Here is a 14,099-nt window from a genome sequence, read left to right as displayed (position 1 = left end):
TGCTTTTTATCAGATTGGAGGAGTTCCCCCTTTATTTCTGCCTTGCTACAAGTTTTATCATTAATTGGTGTTGATTTTTTGTCAAATGACTTTTCTGTATCTTGAGAAGATGGTTTGGTTTTTCTTTTTCACTCTTTTAATATGATTAATTTTTGAATGTTAAAAAATCTTGTATTCCAGGGAAAACCAATTGGTCATATTTTATTATCTTATATATGTATGACTGGATTTGGTTTGCTAATATGTTGAAAGTATTTTTGTGTCTGTCTTTATAATAGATATTGGTCTGTAACTTTTTTCTCTTGTAATGTCTTTCAGGTTTTGTTATCAGAGTTTTTGCTAGTCTCATAGAATAATTAGGAAGTATTCTCTCCTCCTCTATTTTCTGAAAGAGTTTATGTAAGAATGATACTATTTTTTCCTTCAGTATTTGATAGAATTTATCAGTAAAACAATTGGATCTGTGGTTTTCTTTGTGAAAGGGCTTTTAATGGCACATGTAATTTCTGTAATGGTCATAGGGCTTTTCAGATTTTCTGTTTCATCTTATGTAAGTTTGCTAAATTGTTTTTTTCAAGGTATATGTTTATTTGACTTAAGTTGTTGAACTTATTGGCATAAAGTTGTTCATAATATTTTATTTATTGTCCCTTTAGTGACTGTAGGAGCTGTAGTGATATTTCCTTTTTCATTCCTGATACTGGTAATTTGTGATTTCTCTCATTTTTCTTGGTCACTCTTGCTAAAGGTTCATCAATTTTATTAATCTTTTCAAACATCCTTTATTAACTTTCCATACTGTAAGTTTTAGATCTCTGTTCTTTATTTATTTTACTTCCTTTGGATTTAATTTTCCCTTCTTTCTTTAGCCTCTTCAAGTTAGATGATTGATTTTAAGCCTTTCTTCATTTCTAAAATTAGCCTTTAAAGCTGTAAATTTTCCTTTAAGCACTGATTTAGCTGGGTCCCCCAAATTTGATTGATTGTGTTTCTATTATTATTCAGTTTGAAATATTTTCTAATTTCCCTCGTGATTTCTTCTTTCACTCGGGGATTATTTAGAAATGTGTTGTTTAATTTCTAAATATTTAAGGCTTTTCTACAGACTTTGTATTGTGACTGATTTCTAATTTAATTTCCTTGTGGTTAGAGAACATATTCCATGAGACTTCAATCTTTTAATATTTATGATACTTATTTTATTGCTCATCATATGTTGTACTGTGGTGAGTGTTCCATGTGTACTTGCAAAGAATGTGTGTTCTGTTTTTTTGACTGACTTGTATCGTAAATATTAATTATATCAAACTGGTTAACAGTGTTATTCAGATCTTTTCTGTATTTTTACTGACATTTTTGTTTAGTTCTATCATTTATTGGGAGACTGATGTTAAAATTTTCGACAATAATTATAGATTGTGGATCTCTGATTCTGTCAGTTTTTGCTTTATCTATTTTAAAATTCTGTTTTTACTTATATACACCTTTATGATATGTCTTTCTGATAAATTGACCCTTTTATTATTGTGAACTGTCTCTCTTTATCTTTGGTAATACTTTTTTTTTCACCTTCTTTTTTTTTTTAATTGGGGTACAGTTGTTTTACAATGTTGTGTTAGTTTCTACTGTACAGCAAAGTGGAGTTCCCTGTACTATACAGCAGGGTCTCATTAGTTATCTATTTTATACATATTAGTATATATATGTCAATCCCAATATGCCACTTCATCCCACCCACCCCCTTCCCCCCTTGGTGTCCATACATTTGTTCTCTACAGCTGTGTCTCTATTTCTGCCTTGCAAACCGGTTCATCTGTACCATTTTTCTAGATTCCACATATATGCATTAATGTACGATATTTGTTTTTCTCTGACTTACTTCACTCTGTATAACGGTCTCTAGGTCCATCCACGTCTCTACAAATGACCCAATTTTGTTCCTTTTTATGGTTGAGTAATATTCCATTGTATATATGTACGTCTTCTTCAATTACCTTCTGATGATATTTTTAAGATGAGAATGGCAGCCATTCTCTATTTCTTTTTTTTTTTTTTTTTAGTTTCTGCTTTATAACAAAGTGAATCAGTCATACATATACATCTGTTCCCACATCCCTTCCCTCATGCATCTCCCTCCCTCCCACCCTCCCCATCCCACCCCTCCAGGCGGTCACAAAGCACTGAGCTGATCTCCCTGTGCTCTGCGGCTGCTTCCCACTATCTATCTACCTTACGTTTGGTAGTGTATATATGTCCATGCCTCTCTTTCGCTTTGTCACAACTTACCCTTCCCCCTCCCCATATCCTCAAGTCCATTCTCAAGTAGGTCTGTGTCTTTATTCCTGTTTTACCCCTAGGTTCTTCATGACATTTTTTTTAAAATTCCATATATATGTGTTAGCATACGGTATTTGTCTTTATCTTTCTGACTTACTTCACTCTGTATGACAGACTCTAGGTCTATCCACCTCATTACAAATAGCTCAGTTTCGTTTCATTTTATGGCTGAGTAATATTCCATTGTATATATGTGCCACATCTTCTTTATCCATTCATCCGATGATGGACACTTAGGTTGTTTCCAGCTCCGGGCTATTGTGAATAGAGCTGCAATGAACATTTTGGTACATGTCTCTTTTTGAATTATGGTTTTCTCAGGGTATATGCCTAGTAGTGGGATTGCTGGGTCATATGGTAGTTCTATTTTTAGTTTTTTAAGGAACCTCCATACTGTTCTCCATAGTGGCTGTACCAATTCACATTCCCACCAGCAGTGCAAGAGTGTTCCCTTTTCTCCACACCCTCTCCAGCATTTATTGTTTCTAGATTTCTTGATGATGGCCATTCTGACTGGTGTGAGATGATATCTCATTGTAGTTTTGATTTGCATTTCTCTAATGATTAATGATGTTGAGCATTCTTTCATGTGTTTGTTGGCAGTCTGTATATCTTCTTTGGAGAAATGCCTATTTAAGTCTTCTGCCCATTTTTGGATTGGGTTGTTTGTTTTTTTGCTATTGAGCTGCATGAGCTGTTTATAAATTTTGGAGATTAATCCTTTGTCAGTTGCTTCATTTGCAAATATTTTCTCCCATTCTGAGGGTTGTCTTTTGGTCTTGTTTATGGTTTCCTTTGCTGTGCAAAAGCTTTTCAGTTTCATTAGGTCCCATTTGTTTATCTTTGTTTTTATTTCCATTTCTCTAGGAGGTGAGTCCAAAAGGATCTTGCTGTGATTTATGTCATAGAGTGTTCTGCCTATGTTTTCCTCTAAGAGTTTGATAGTTTCTGGCCTTACATTTAGGTCTTTAATCCATTTTGAGCTTATTTTTGTGTATGGTGTTAGGGAATGATCTAATCTCATACTTCTACATGTCCCTGTCCAGTTTTCCCATCACTACTTATTGAAGAGACTGTCCTTTCTCCACTGTACATTCCTGCCTCCTTTATCAAAGATAAGGTGACCATATGTGCGTGGGTTTATCTCTGGGCTTTCTATCCTGTTCCATTGATCTATCTTTCTGTTTTTGTGCCAGTACCACACTGTCTTGATTACTGTAGCTTTGTAGTATAGTCTGAAGTCAGGGAGCCTGATTCCTCCAGCTCCGTTTTTCGTTCTCAAGATTGCTTTGGCTATTTGGGGTCTTTTGTGTTTCCATACAAATTGTGAAATATTTTGTTCTAGTTCTGTGAAAAATGCAAATGGTAGTTTGATAGGGATTGCAGTGAATCTGTAGATTGCTTTGGGTAGTAGAGTCATTTTAACAATATTGATTCTTCCAATCCAGGAACATGGTATATCTCTCCACATATTTGTATCATCTTTAATTTCTTTCATCAGTGTCTTATAATTTTCTGCATACAGGTCTTTTGTCTCCTTAGGTAGGTTTATTCCTAGATATTTTATTCTTTTTGTTGCAATGGTAAATGGGAGTGTTTTCTTGATTTCATTTTCAGATTTTTCATCATTAGTGTATAGGAATGCCAGAGATTTCTGTACATTAATTTTATATCCTGCTACTTTACCAAATTCATTGATTAGCTCTAGTAGTTTTCTGGTAGCATCTTTAGGATTCTCTATGTATAGTATCATGTCATCTGCAAACAGTGACAGCTTTACTTCTTCTTTTCCAATTTGGATTCCTTTTATTTCCTTTTCTTCTCTGATTGCTGTGGCTAAAGCTTCCAAAACTAAGTTGAATAAGAGTGGTGAGAGTGGGCAGCCTTGTCTTGTTCCTGATCTTCGTGGAAATGGTTTCAGTTTTTCACCATTGAGGACAATGTTGGCTGTGGGTTTGTCATATATGGCCTTTATTATGTTGAGGAAAGTTCCCTCTGTGCCTACTTTCTGCAGGGTTTTTATTATAAATGGGTGTTGAATTTTGTCAAAAGCTTTCCCTGCGTCTATTGAGATGATCATATGGTTTTTCTCCTTCAATTTGTTAATATGGTGTATCACATTGATTGATTTGCGTATATTGAAGAATCCTTGCATTCCTGGAATAAACCCCACTTGATCATGGTGTATGATCCTTTTAATGTGCTGTTGTCTTCTGTTTGCTAGTATTTTGTTGAGGATTTTTGCATCAATGTTCATCAGTGATATTGGCCTGTAGTTTTCTTTCTTTTTGTCTTAAAAAATTTTTTTGATGTTAATATAACCACCCCAGCTTTCTTTGCTTACTGTTTGCATGGTACTTTTTTTCATCTTTTCACTTTTAATATATTGTGTCTTTATATTTTAAATGTTTCTTGTAACTAAAATATATTTGAGCCTTGCTTTTTTTATCCAGTCTCGTAGTCTCTGCCTTTTTAATTGGTATGTTCAGTCCATTTGACTTTTATGTAATTTTTGACATGGCTGTATTTAGATCTATCGATTTTCTGTTTTTCATTTGTTATATCTAGTCTTAAGTTTGTTTTTCTTCCTTTTTTGCATTATTTTCAGTTGATCAGATTTTTAAAAATATTTTAATTACTGTATTGTCATTTTAGTTTTTGTTGTTGCTCTAGGCTTTGAAGTATTTATTCTTTATCATAGTCTATACTTAGAGTTAATGTTTTACTACTTTACACGCTATGTATATTTTTGGATAACTTTAATATATACGTTTTCTCTTCATCTTTTGAAATTAAAATTCCTGTTTGAACTAGAAAACCAAGCTCAGTGTTTTAGAAGTAAAAATGAAAATTCTGAACATCATTTGCTTCTCAGGTCTGTTTTAAAACCAAGAGCTGAAAAGTACCTTATTCCTTTAGTTTTTCTTCTTTTGAATGCAGAATCCAAAAAAACATTTTAGAAGTAAGTTTTGCTAAGCTCATATCTCAGTAAGGAAACAAATAATTGAAATTACATTATAAATACTTGTTTTCTTTATGCAAGGCTCGAAGCTGCAAAAGATGATTACCGTGTTCACTGTGAAGAACTTGAAAAGCAGTTAATTGAATTTCAACATAGGAATGATGAATTGACTAGTCTTGCTGAGGAAACAAGAGCCCTGAAAGATGAAATAGATGTTCTTAGGTATGGCATGTCTAAATATAATTATGTCACTTCTAAGTTATTACTTAGTCATTTCAGTATTCCATATTTTAATCAGGGATTCTTAGGGTTTTCCCTATGTATCAAGTATTGATCAGTTTTTATCCAGCCTCCTAGTCTTTACTTCTTTTATGCTTGTTGATAGTTATGGACCATTTAAGGATAATATTTGATTCTTGTTAGGACAGTTTCATAAACCTTTTTCTTATTTCTCATTTAAGAAAATGATAACTTTTTCTTAAAAATTTGTAAGCTGAGTTACTTTTAGATACATTTGGCTTGACCTTCTTGTGCTTACTAGTATATCTTGTGAAATTGTTGTGTAAGGAAATGCAGTCACAAACCATATTTTGACATTTGATAAAATATAGATAAGAATCCTAGCATTTATTCAAGGTTATCTCAGGTTTGTCTTATAGTCTTTGACAATATAAAATTTATATTTAGTTTTTGCCTGTAAAATGTTACCAAGGCAAGTAGTCTAGCCACATGATTTTTATATTTTCTGTTAAATTTTCTTAATCAGCCATTTTCTTGCACAGTTTTTAGTGTCCTTATTTTAAATGAAATCTTTATAACCATTAATTTGAACTTGCATGTGATAATTGAAGTGGTTTGGTTTATTTATTTATTTTTGCTCTAGCCCAGTTGTCAGGTAAGCACAACTCTAAAGGGAAGTGCTTTGCTAAACAACTTATAAGTTGAGTCAACTTCCTTAGTATATCAAATACTTAGAGCAAAACTACATTAAATATTATGCACAAAGCACAATTGGCCTGTAAGCTACAGAGCAGCTCAGAATTGTTCAATTATATTTAGAAAGCCATTCTTTTTATATACATTTTTCTGATATATAAAATAGTTTGATAATTCAGTTTGTCAAATTTGAAGCATTTTTATTTTGATGACTTTATAACAGAAGGGTTGAACTTTAGACAGTTTCAGGCCTGAGTCTGTCTCCAAAGTTCTCGCAAAGTTTATGATTTCTTTTCTCTGTCCCTCTCATTTTTTTTAACCAACTGATAGTTCATTGGGAAGACTCATTTTACAGCCAGAATAACATTGTTATGTGTACTTACTAGTTTTTACACAGTAATGTTTAGTCTTTGTTATTATAGGGCTACCTCTGATAAAGCAAATAAACTGGAGTCAACAGTTGAGATATATCGTCAGAAGCTACAAGATCTGAATGACCTTCGCAAGCAGGTGAAAACTTTACAGGAAACAAACATGATGTATATGCATAATACAGTCAGCTTAGAAGAAGAATTAAAGAAGGCAAATGCAGCACGTACACAATTAGAAACATACAAGAGACAGGTAAGAAAATATCTTGATTTTTAAAATCAGTAAAATTGAAAGAGTTCAACTTTGAGTTATCGAAGTCTTTTACATTTTTGTTGGCTTCTGAGCTTGTATATTTTTGGACATTTTTATTGTTTTATTAGTATTTCTGGTAACCAGTGATAAATGCCTAGAGAATGGAGTTATAACCTAAAATATTATTTTCTGCTGTTTATCAAACAACCTAGATAAACAGGGTAGAAGGCTGATTTTTTTTGCTAAGTTATTATTTGTGTATTTTAAAACTTACGTTTATTCTTCTTATCTACATGCCATTTCCACAAATTTTTTTTTTTTTTTTTTTTTTTTTTTGCTGTACGCGGGCCTCTCACTGCTGTGGCCTCTCCCGTTGTGGAGCACAGGCTCCGGACACACAGGCTCCGCGGCCATGGCTCGCGGGCCCAGCCGCTCCGCGGCATGTGGGATCTTCCGGGATAGGGGCACGAACCCGTGTCCCCTGCATCGGCAGGCGGACTCTCAACCACTGCGCCACCAGGGAAGCCCCACAAATTTTTTTTGTTACATAAATTAACCCATTTTTATAGGCTAGCAACATTTCAAATGGTGGTGCTTTACTGGTCCTTCAGTTCCTTCAGTCCTCTGATGGCAGACTTTACTGTGACAGCAGAAGTGGTATTGTAGATCCAAGCACCACCAGCTACCGTTTTCATGCATGAACCACAGTGCCAAATGCCCCCAGCTCATCTCTTTATCTTGGTTTTGCCACAGAAGGAGCAAGTGTACTTGGCATGCTGGCTGATTTCAGTTTTCTTCACCATTTTCCTGAGGGTGGCACCATAACGGGTCCCGTATTTACCCACAATTCCAACCTTCTTGATGCGTTTAGCCACATCGCCGCAACCTAGGACCAAGCCCAGAGAGTCCACAAATATTTAGAATTAGACTATAATCTTAATATAAATTTTATTTCCAGTTTATCATTTATTGAACTCTGAAAAGCTATCAATATTATATACTCTCATTTTTTACTTTTGTTTCCAATAAAAGGTTCAGGATCTTCACGTTAAACTTTCCTCTGAATCCAAAAGGGCGGACACACTAGCATTTGAAATGACGCGGCTTGAAGAAAAACACGAAGCTTTACTTAAGGAAAAAGAGGTAAACATAAATATAATTGATATGTAATATGTATGTCTTGTTTTAGTTTTTAATACTGTCCTTGCTCTTTTAAGAATGGAAGTGATGTAATCAGTTCTTTCTCCAAATTGAAATTGGTGATATAAAAGAAAATCTTGTAGACATTCTTTATACAGTTTTGTACGTTTCCTTCATATGGGAAGATGAAGTCACAGAGCCTAGGTCATGTCTCAGTGCATGTTTTCCAGCTCTATAGACTGTCAGCTCCTTGAGAGCAAGGACCATAGATGCAATTCTTTAACAGCTTTATTAGGATATAATTTATATACCATAAATTTCACCCATTTAAAAGGTATAGTTCAATGGTGTTTAGTGTATTCATAGGGTTGTGAAACCATTATCACAATCAAATTTTAGAATACTGTCATCACTCCAAAAAGAGACCGTGTGCCCATTAGCAGTTACCCTGCATTCTGGCCCCCCTTCCCTCAGCCTTAGCACTCATTAATCTACTTGCTGTCTCTATAGATTATATGAATAGAATATATATATATAATATATGAATATTATATATATTAATATATAATCATACACTTTGTGGTTTTTGTGACTGGATTCCTTCATTTAGCATAATGCTTTCAAGGTTCAACCATGTTGTAGCATGTGTCAGTACTTCATTCATTTTTATTGCTGAATAATAATCCATTGTATGGATATACCACATTTTATTTATCTGTTCATCAGTTTATGGACATTGGGTTGTTTCCATTTTTTGCCTATTAAATGAATAATGTGGTTATGAACATTTATGTACAAGTTTTTATGTGGATGTATGTTTTCATTTTTTTAATATTTATTTTTTGGCTGCGTTGGGTCTTAGTTGCAGCACGTGGGATCTTTCCTTGCAGCATGCGGGAGCTTCATTGTAGTGTGCAGGCTTCTCTCTAGTTGTGGTGTGCAGGCTCCAGAGCACACAGGCTCTCTAGTTGTGGCATGCGGGCTTGGTTGTTGTGCGGCATGTGGGATCTTAGTTCCCTGACCAGGGATCGAACTGGCGTCCCCTGCATTGCAAGACAGATTTTCAAGCACTGGACCACCAGGGAAGTCCCTTCATTTCTTGAGTATATACCTAGGAATGGTATTGCTGGGTCATATGGTAACTATGTTTAACTTTTTAAAGAACTACCAGCCTTTTCTAAAGTGGATGAACCATTTTTCATTATCACCAGCAATTTGTAGATTCTAATTTCTCCACATCCTTGACTAAGTATATTAAATTCTAATTTTTGCTATCCTAGTGGGTATGAAGTAGTATAGCATTATGGTTTTGATTTGTATTTCCCTAATGACTAATGATATTGAACATCTTTGCATGTACTTATTGGCCATTTCTAATTATCTTTGAGAAATATCTCTTCAAATTCTTTGCCCATGTTTTGTCATTTGCTTTTTTAATTTCAAGTTCTAAGAGTTCTTTATATATTCTGGATATAAGTCCCTTGTCAGTTACATGATTTGAAAATATTTCCTCTCATTTTGTGGGTTGTCTTCTCACTTTTTTTTGATCGTATTTTTTTTGCAGCAGAGTAGTTTTTTTATTTGATGAAGTCAAGGTTATCTATTTTTTCTTTTGTTAGTTTTATGGTGGTGTTTCTATGAAACCATTGAATAACTTTAAGGTTGTAAAGATTTATTCCTATGTTTTATCTTAAGAGTTTTATAGTTTTAGCTCTTATATTTACTCTGTGATCAATTTTGAATTAATTTTTTATGTGGTGTGAGATAGGTTTCTAACTCTGTTCTTTTGTGTGTGTATATTCGGTTGTCCCAGCACCATTTGTTGACAAGACTTGCCCCATTGAATTGTCTTGGTACCCTTGTTAAAAATCAATTGACCATGATACTGTAATGATGGATATACTTGTCAAAACTCATAAAAGTGAAACAGAAAGAATGAACCCTAATGTAAGCTATGTCCTTTAGTTAATAATAATGTTATTATTATTATATTGGCTCATCATTTCTTACAGGTAACCACAATAATGAAAGATCTTAATAATAGGGGAAATTGGGGAATGGGGGGAGACGAGGGAATATATGGGAACTTTGTGCTTTCTGTTCAGTTTTTCTGCAAAAAAGTGTATTAATTTTTTTAAGTAAAAAAAATCATTTGGCCATAAATATGACTTTATTTCTGGACTTTTCTTTGTCATTGATGTGTATGTCTAGCTTTATGTTAGTACCACACTGTCATGATTACTGGAGCTTTGTAGTAAGTTTTGAAATTGGAAAGTATGAGTTCTCCAACTTTGTTCTTCTTTTTAAAGCTATTGTTTTGGTTATTCTGGGTCCCTAGCATTTCATATGAATCTTAGGATCAGATTATCAATTCCTGCAAAATAGCCAGATTGAGATATTGATAGGGAGTGCCTGAATTTGTTGATCAGTTTGGAAATCTGGCCACCTTAATAGCATTAACTTTCTGATCCATGACTGTAGGATAACATTCCATTTAGTTAGGTCTTCAGCTTCTTTCAACAATGTTTTGTAGTTTTCCTTGTACAAGACTTGCACCTTTTAAAGCTTTATTCATGAGTGTTTTATTCTTTTTGTTACCATTATAAACGAAATTATTTTTTCAGTTTCATGTTTGGATTTTTTAATGCTAATGTATAGAAATACAATTGATTTTTGAAACTGATCTTGTATTTTGCATCCTTGTTGGATTCACTAAGTATTTCTAATAGTTTTTAGTAGATTCCTTAGGATTTTCTATATAGAAGATCAGGACATCTGCAAATACAAATAGTTTTCCTTCTTCCTTTGCAATCTGGATGCCTTTTATTTCTTTTTCTTGTCAAATTGTCCTGGCTAGAACCTCCAGTACTTTGTTGAATAGAAGTGGCAAGGGTGGATATCCTTCTCTTGTTTCTGATATTAGGGAGAAAGCATTCACTCTTTCATCATTATGTATGTTACTAGCTGTGGGTTTTGTTTGTAGATGCCCTCTATCAGGTTGAAGAAGTTTCATTTTACCTAGTTTGTAGCATGTTTTTATCCTGAAAGGTTTTTGGATTTTGTCATCTGCTTTTTCTGGGTCAGTGAGATTATGTGTGGTTTTTGTCTTTTATTGTATTAATGTGGTATATTACATTGATTTTTGATATTAAATCAGTTTGCATTCTTGAGGTAAATTCCACTTGGTCATAGGGTATAATCCTTTTTATATATTGCTAGATTCAATTTGCTAGTATTTTGTTGAGTGTTTTCCCATCTATATTATAAGAGATGTTGGTTGGTAGTTCTCTTTTGATGTCATTGCCTGGTTTTGGTATCAAGATGATACCACATAGAATGAGTTGAAAATTTTTTCCTGCTTTTTAGGTTTTAGCTCACTTGAAGTCTTTATCTAGTGTGTCCACCCACTAGGGTCATCTCATTGACTTTTTCTGTTAACTGTTTGTCTTTTTTTTTTTCCCTGCATTTGGACTGTCCTGTTTCTTTGCATGTTTCATACTTTTGTTGAGAATATGACCTTTAAAATAATATAATATTTCAACTCTGGAAATCCAGATTTTCCTTCAGCCTCAGAGTTTGTTGTTATTGCTGATTTTTTTAGTGACTCTTTTGGACTAATTCTATAAAATCTTCTTTCTTTGTAATGTGCAACCACTGAATTCTCTGCTCAGTTACCATTGAGATCAGTTAATGATTAGTCAGATATTTCCATAGATGCCTTGAGCCAATAACTCTCCCAACCTTTGCCAAAGGACTCAGTGTGTATTTTGGAAAACGTCTTCAATTCTTAGGCAATTTAAAACTCTGCCTTTGCCTTTATTTCCTGTTTGCACAGGGCCTCAAGTTTATCCAGAGCTGAGACATTGGGGCCCTCTAGGTCTTTTCTGGGCATGCACACAACTCTCTATATAGCTGGCCTCCTGGATCTCCAGGGATTTGTCAGAACTTTTCTAAGTCCTCTATGGATTTCTTGTTTCTCAGCTCTTCCTTGTAAGTTTTTGGCAAGGCTCTTGTTTGCCCTAACTGGCATCACAGCCTCCATCAGCTATAGTGAAAACAATTGCTGATGATTGTTTTTGACAAATCAATCAATGAAAAGTATGACTGGGGCTTCTCCAGGGTGCTTCTAGACAGACCATATAGTGACAGTTCTCTAAGCATGGGGCTTTTTAGGAGGAATTTCATATCCAGTCTGCCCATTCTGGTAGTGGCTAAGCTGCTGTTTTTCAAAGCTATAGAAATTGAGAGGGAATTCCCTGGTGGTACAGTGGTTAAGACTCAGTACTTTCACTGCCGTGGGCCTGAGTTCAGTCCCTCATCGGGGAACTAAGCCATGTGGTGTGGCCAAAACAAAAAACAGGAACAAAGCTACAAAGATTGAAAGTCTGCTGGTTTTCAAGGCTACTCCAGAGTTGGGGAGAGGGTGATAGTAGTAAGGATAGTTAAAAGAACAAAAAGCTCACTGTTCTGAGATTTAGCAGAGTTTCTTTAACAAGTGCTCCTCAGATCATGACAGACCCTTGGTTAATTTTCAGAGTTCTGGAAAAGTTGATTTTGACAAATTAGCTAGTGTTTGCATTGCATTTATGAAGGAACAGATTTATAGGGGTCCTCATGCCTGACTGTAGTTATAGTTTATAGTGTTCAGAGATTCCTACGGCATCTGTGCACTCTGGCCTAAGGACCCTTGGAGTCAGGACCCTTGGACCCTAACCAATTTACTGCTAGGTTGATTTGAACTACATAATGGACTAAGTAGGGTTTTGTTTACTGATTTGAAATATAACATTTAAAATATGATTTTATGTTAAAGTACTTTTCAAGTTCCGGGAAAATCATTTAAACATGAGCCTTTTGTACAGAATGTAGAAATTTGTCATTGTCTGTCAGCTGTAAAATAAAATAGCCAATGATATGAAGTCCTAGCATGCTATCCCTAGGAAATAATGTTTTTCTACAAATTCATACTTCCAGTATGCTACTTAGAGTAATAGAAGGAAATAACAAGTCTCCAGCATCTCTTACACACCAGACTATAGTCTAGATATTAGACAAACTTTATCTCATTTGCTACTCAGAACACCTTTGCAGGGGCTTATGAATCAGTATTCTCATTTTGATGATAAAGATCTAAAGCCAAAGAGTCAATAACTTGCCTTAGATAGTATAGCTGGAAATAGTGAAACTGAATTCAGGGCGTGATCTATTTGCCTCCAAAGTCCATGTACTTTTATTACTCTACAGTTGCATATTTGTGCTCTGTTGCATAATTACATTCATTTGGTTCAAAGATAAACTATCTAATGGGGAAAATCACAAGCTTTGTGTTGTATAAAGTCTATTATTTATATGATTTATACAAGAGAAATTACCCCTTAGCACTAAAACTAAAACATTGTCATGTTTAATTAAGTAAGGAACAATTATCAAATTAAATTAAGATAAATTATTCTAAGCATAAATTAAAATTGCCTGTGGGCAGAATTAAATATTTTGCTTATATAAACAATTCTTTTTTAGAGACTAATAGAACAGCTTGATACTCTGAAAGAAACAAATGAAGAGCTTCGATGTTCACAAGTACAACAGGATCACCTAAACCAAACAGGTGAATTTTGTTGCATTTAGAAAAGGTTTTTTTAATGGTAGATATACTGAAATGTTAATCTATTTTTTTGTTGCTGATGTTGTTTAGATGCATCTGCTACAAAAAGCTATGAGAATCTTGCTGCTGAGATTATGCCAGTGGAATATAGGTAAACTTGTTTTTATTAATTGATAACCCATACTTAATATTAGAAACATGATTTCTTCTTCCTTTTGTAAATTTCTAGGCCTTTAACATTTTCCATTTTATGAGTCATAGGGCTTGAAAATTACTTTGTCTCGTGCTTATGCTTTCTAAATCATATTGTTATTGCTACTATGGAAGCTTAAAAATTTGCCAGAAATAAAATTTCACTTACTAGCTGAATAACATGTTCTAGTTTTTATAATACAGCCTTTATTGTGTTGAACTTAATTTTTTATCCTTAATCTCTTTGGTAACACTTTAAAATGACAGCTGTTGAGTGGACAGGAATTTCCTCTTTTAAACACT

General features: G+C 34.1%; 1 protein-coding gene and 1 pseudogene across 3 annotated transcripts in view; one reads left to right on the top strand and one right to left on the bottom strand.

Moving 5' to 3' along the window:
* Positions 1 to 14,099, top strand: part of HOOK1 (hook microtubule tethering protein 1) — a 75,909-nt gene that overhangs the window by 43,238 nt on the left and 18,572 nt on the right. For both annotated transcript variants that reach the window (XM_081223689.1, XM_081223690.1), the window contains exons 10-14: positions 5,381 to 5,521; positions 6,658 to 6,859; positions 7,892 to 8,002; positions 13,520 to 13,607; positions 13,695 to 13,755. In XM_081223689.1, coding sequence (XP_081079815.1) covers positions 5,381 to 5,521; positions 6,658 to 6,859; positions 7,892 to 8,002; positions 13,520 to 13,607; positions 13,695 to 13,755 — 603 coding nt within the window. The remainder of the gene's footprint in view (positions 1 to 5,380; positions 5,522 to 6,657; positions 6,860 to 7,891; positions 8,003 to 13,519; positions 13,608 to 13,694; positions 13,756 to 14,099) is intronic.
* Positions 6,963 to 7,866, bottom strand: LOC308612659 (large ribosomal subunit protein eL43-like; annotated as a pseudogene). The gene is made up of 2 exons: positions 7,845 to 7,866; positions 6,963 to 7,745 (listed from the first exon to the last, which is right to left on the bottom strand). The product of its transcript is annotated as a large ribosomal subunit protein eL43-like (transcript).

Source organism: Mesoplodon bidens, assembly GCF_964165515.1.
Source record: "Mesoplodon bidens genome assembly, chromosome: 2".
NCBI classification, from domain to species: Eukaryota; Metazoa; Chordata; class Mammalia; order Artiodactyla; family Ziphiidae; genus Mesoplodon; species Mesoplodon bidens.
This window is presented reverse-complemented; position numbering and strand designations above follow the sequence as displayed.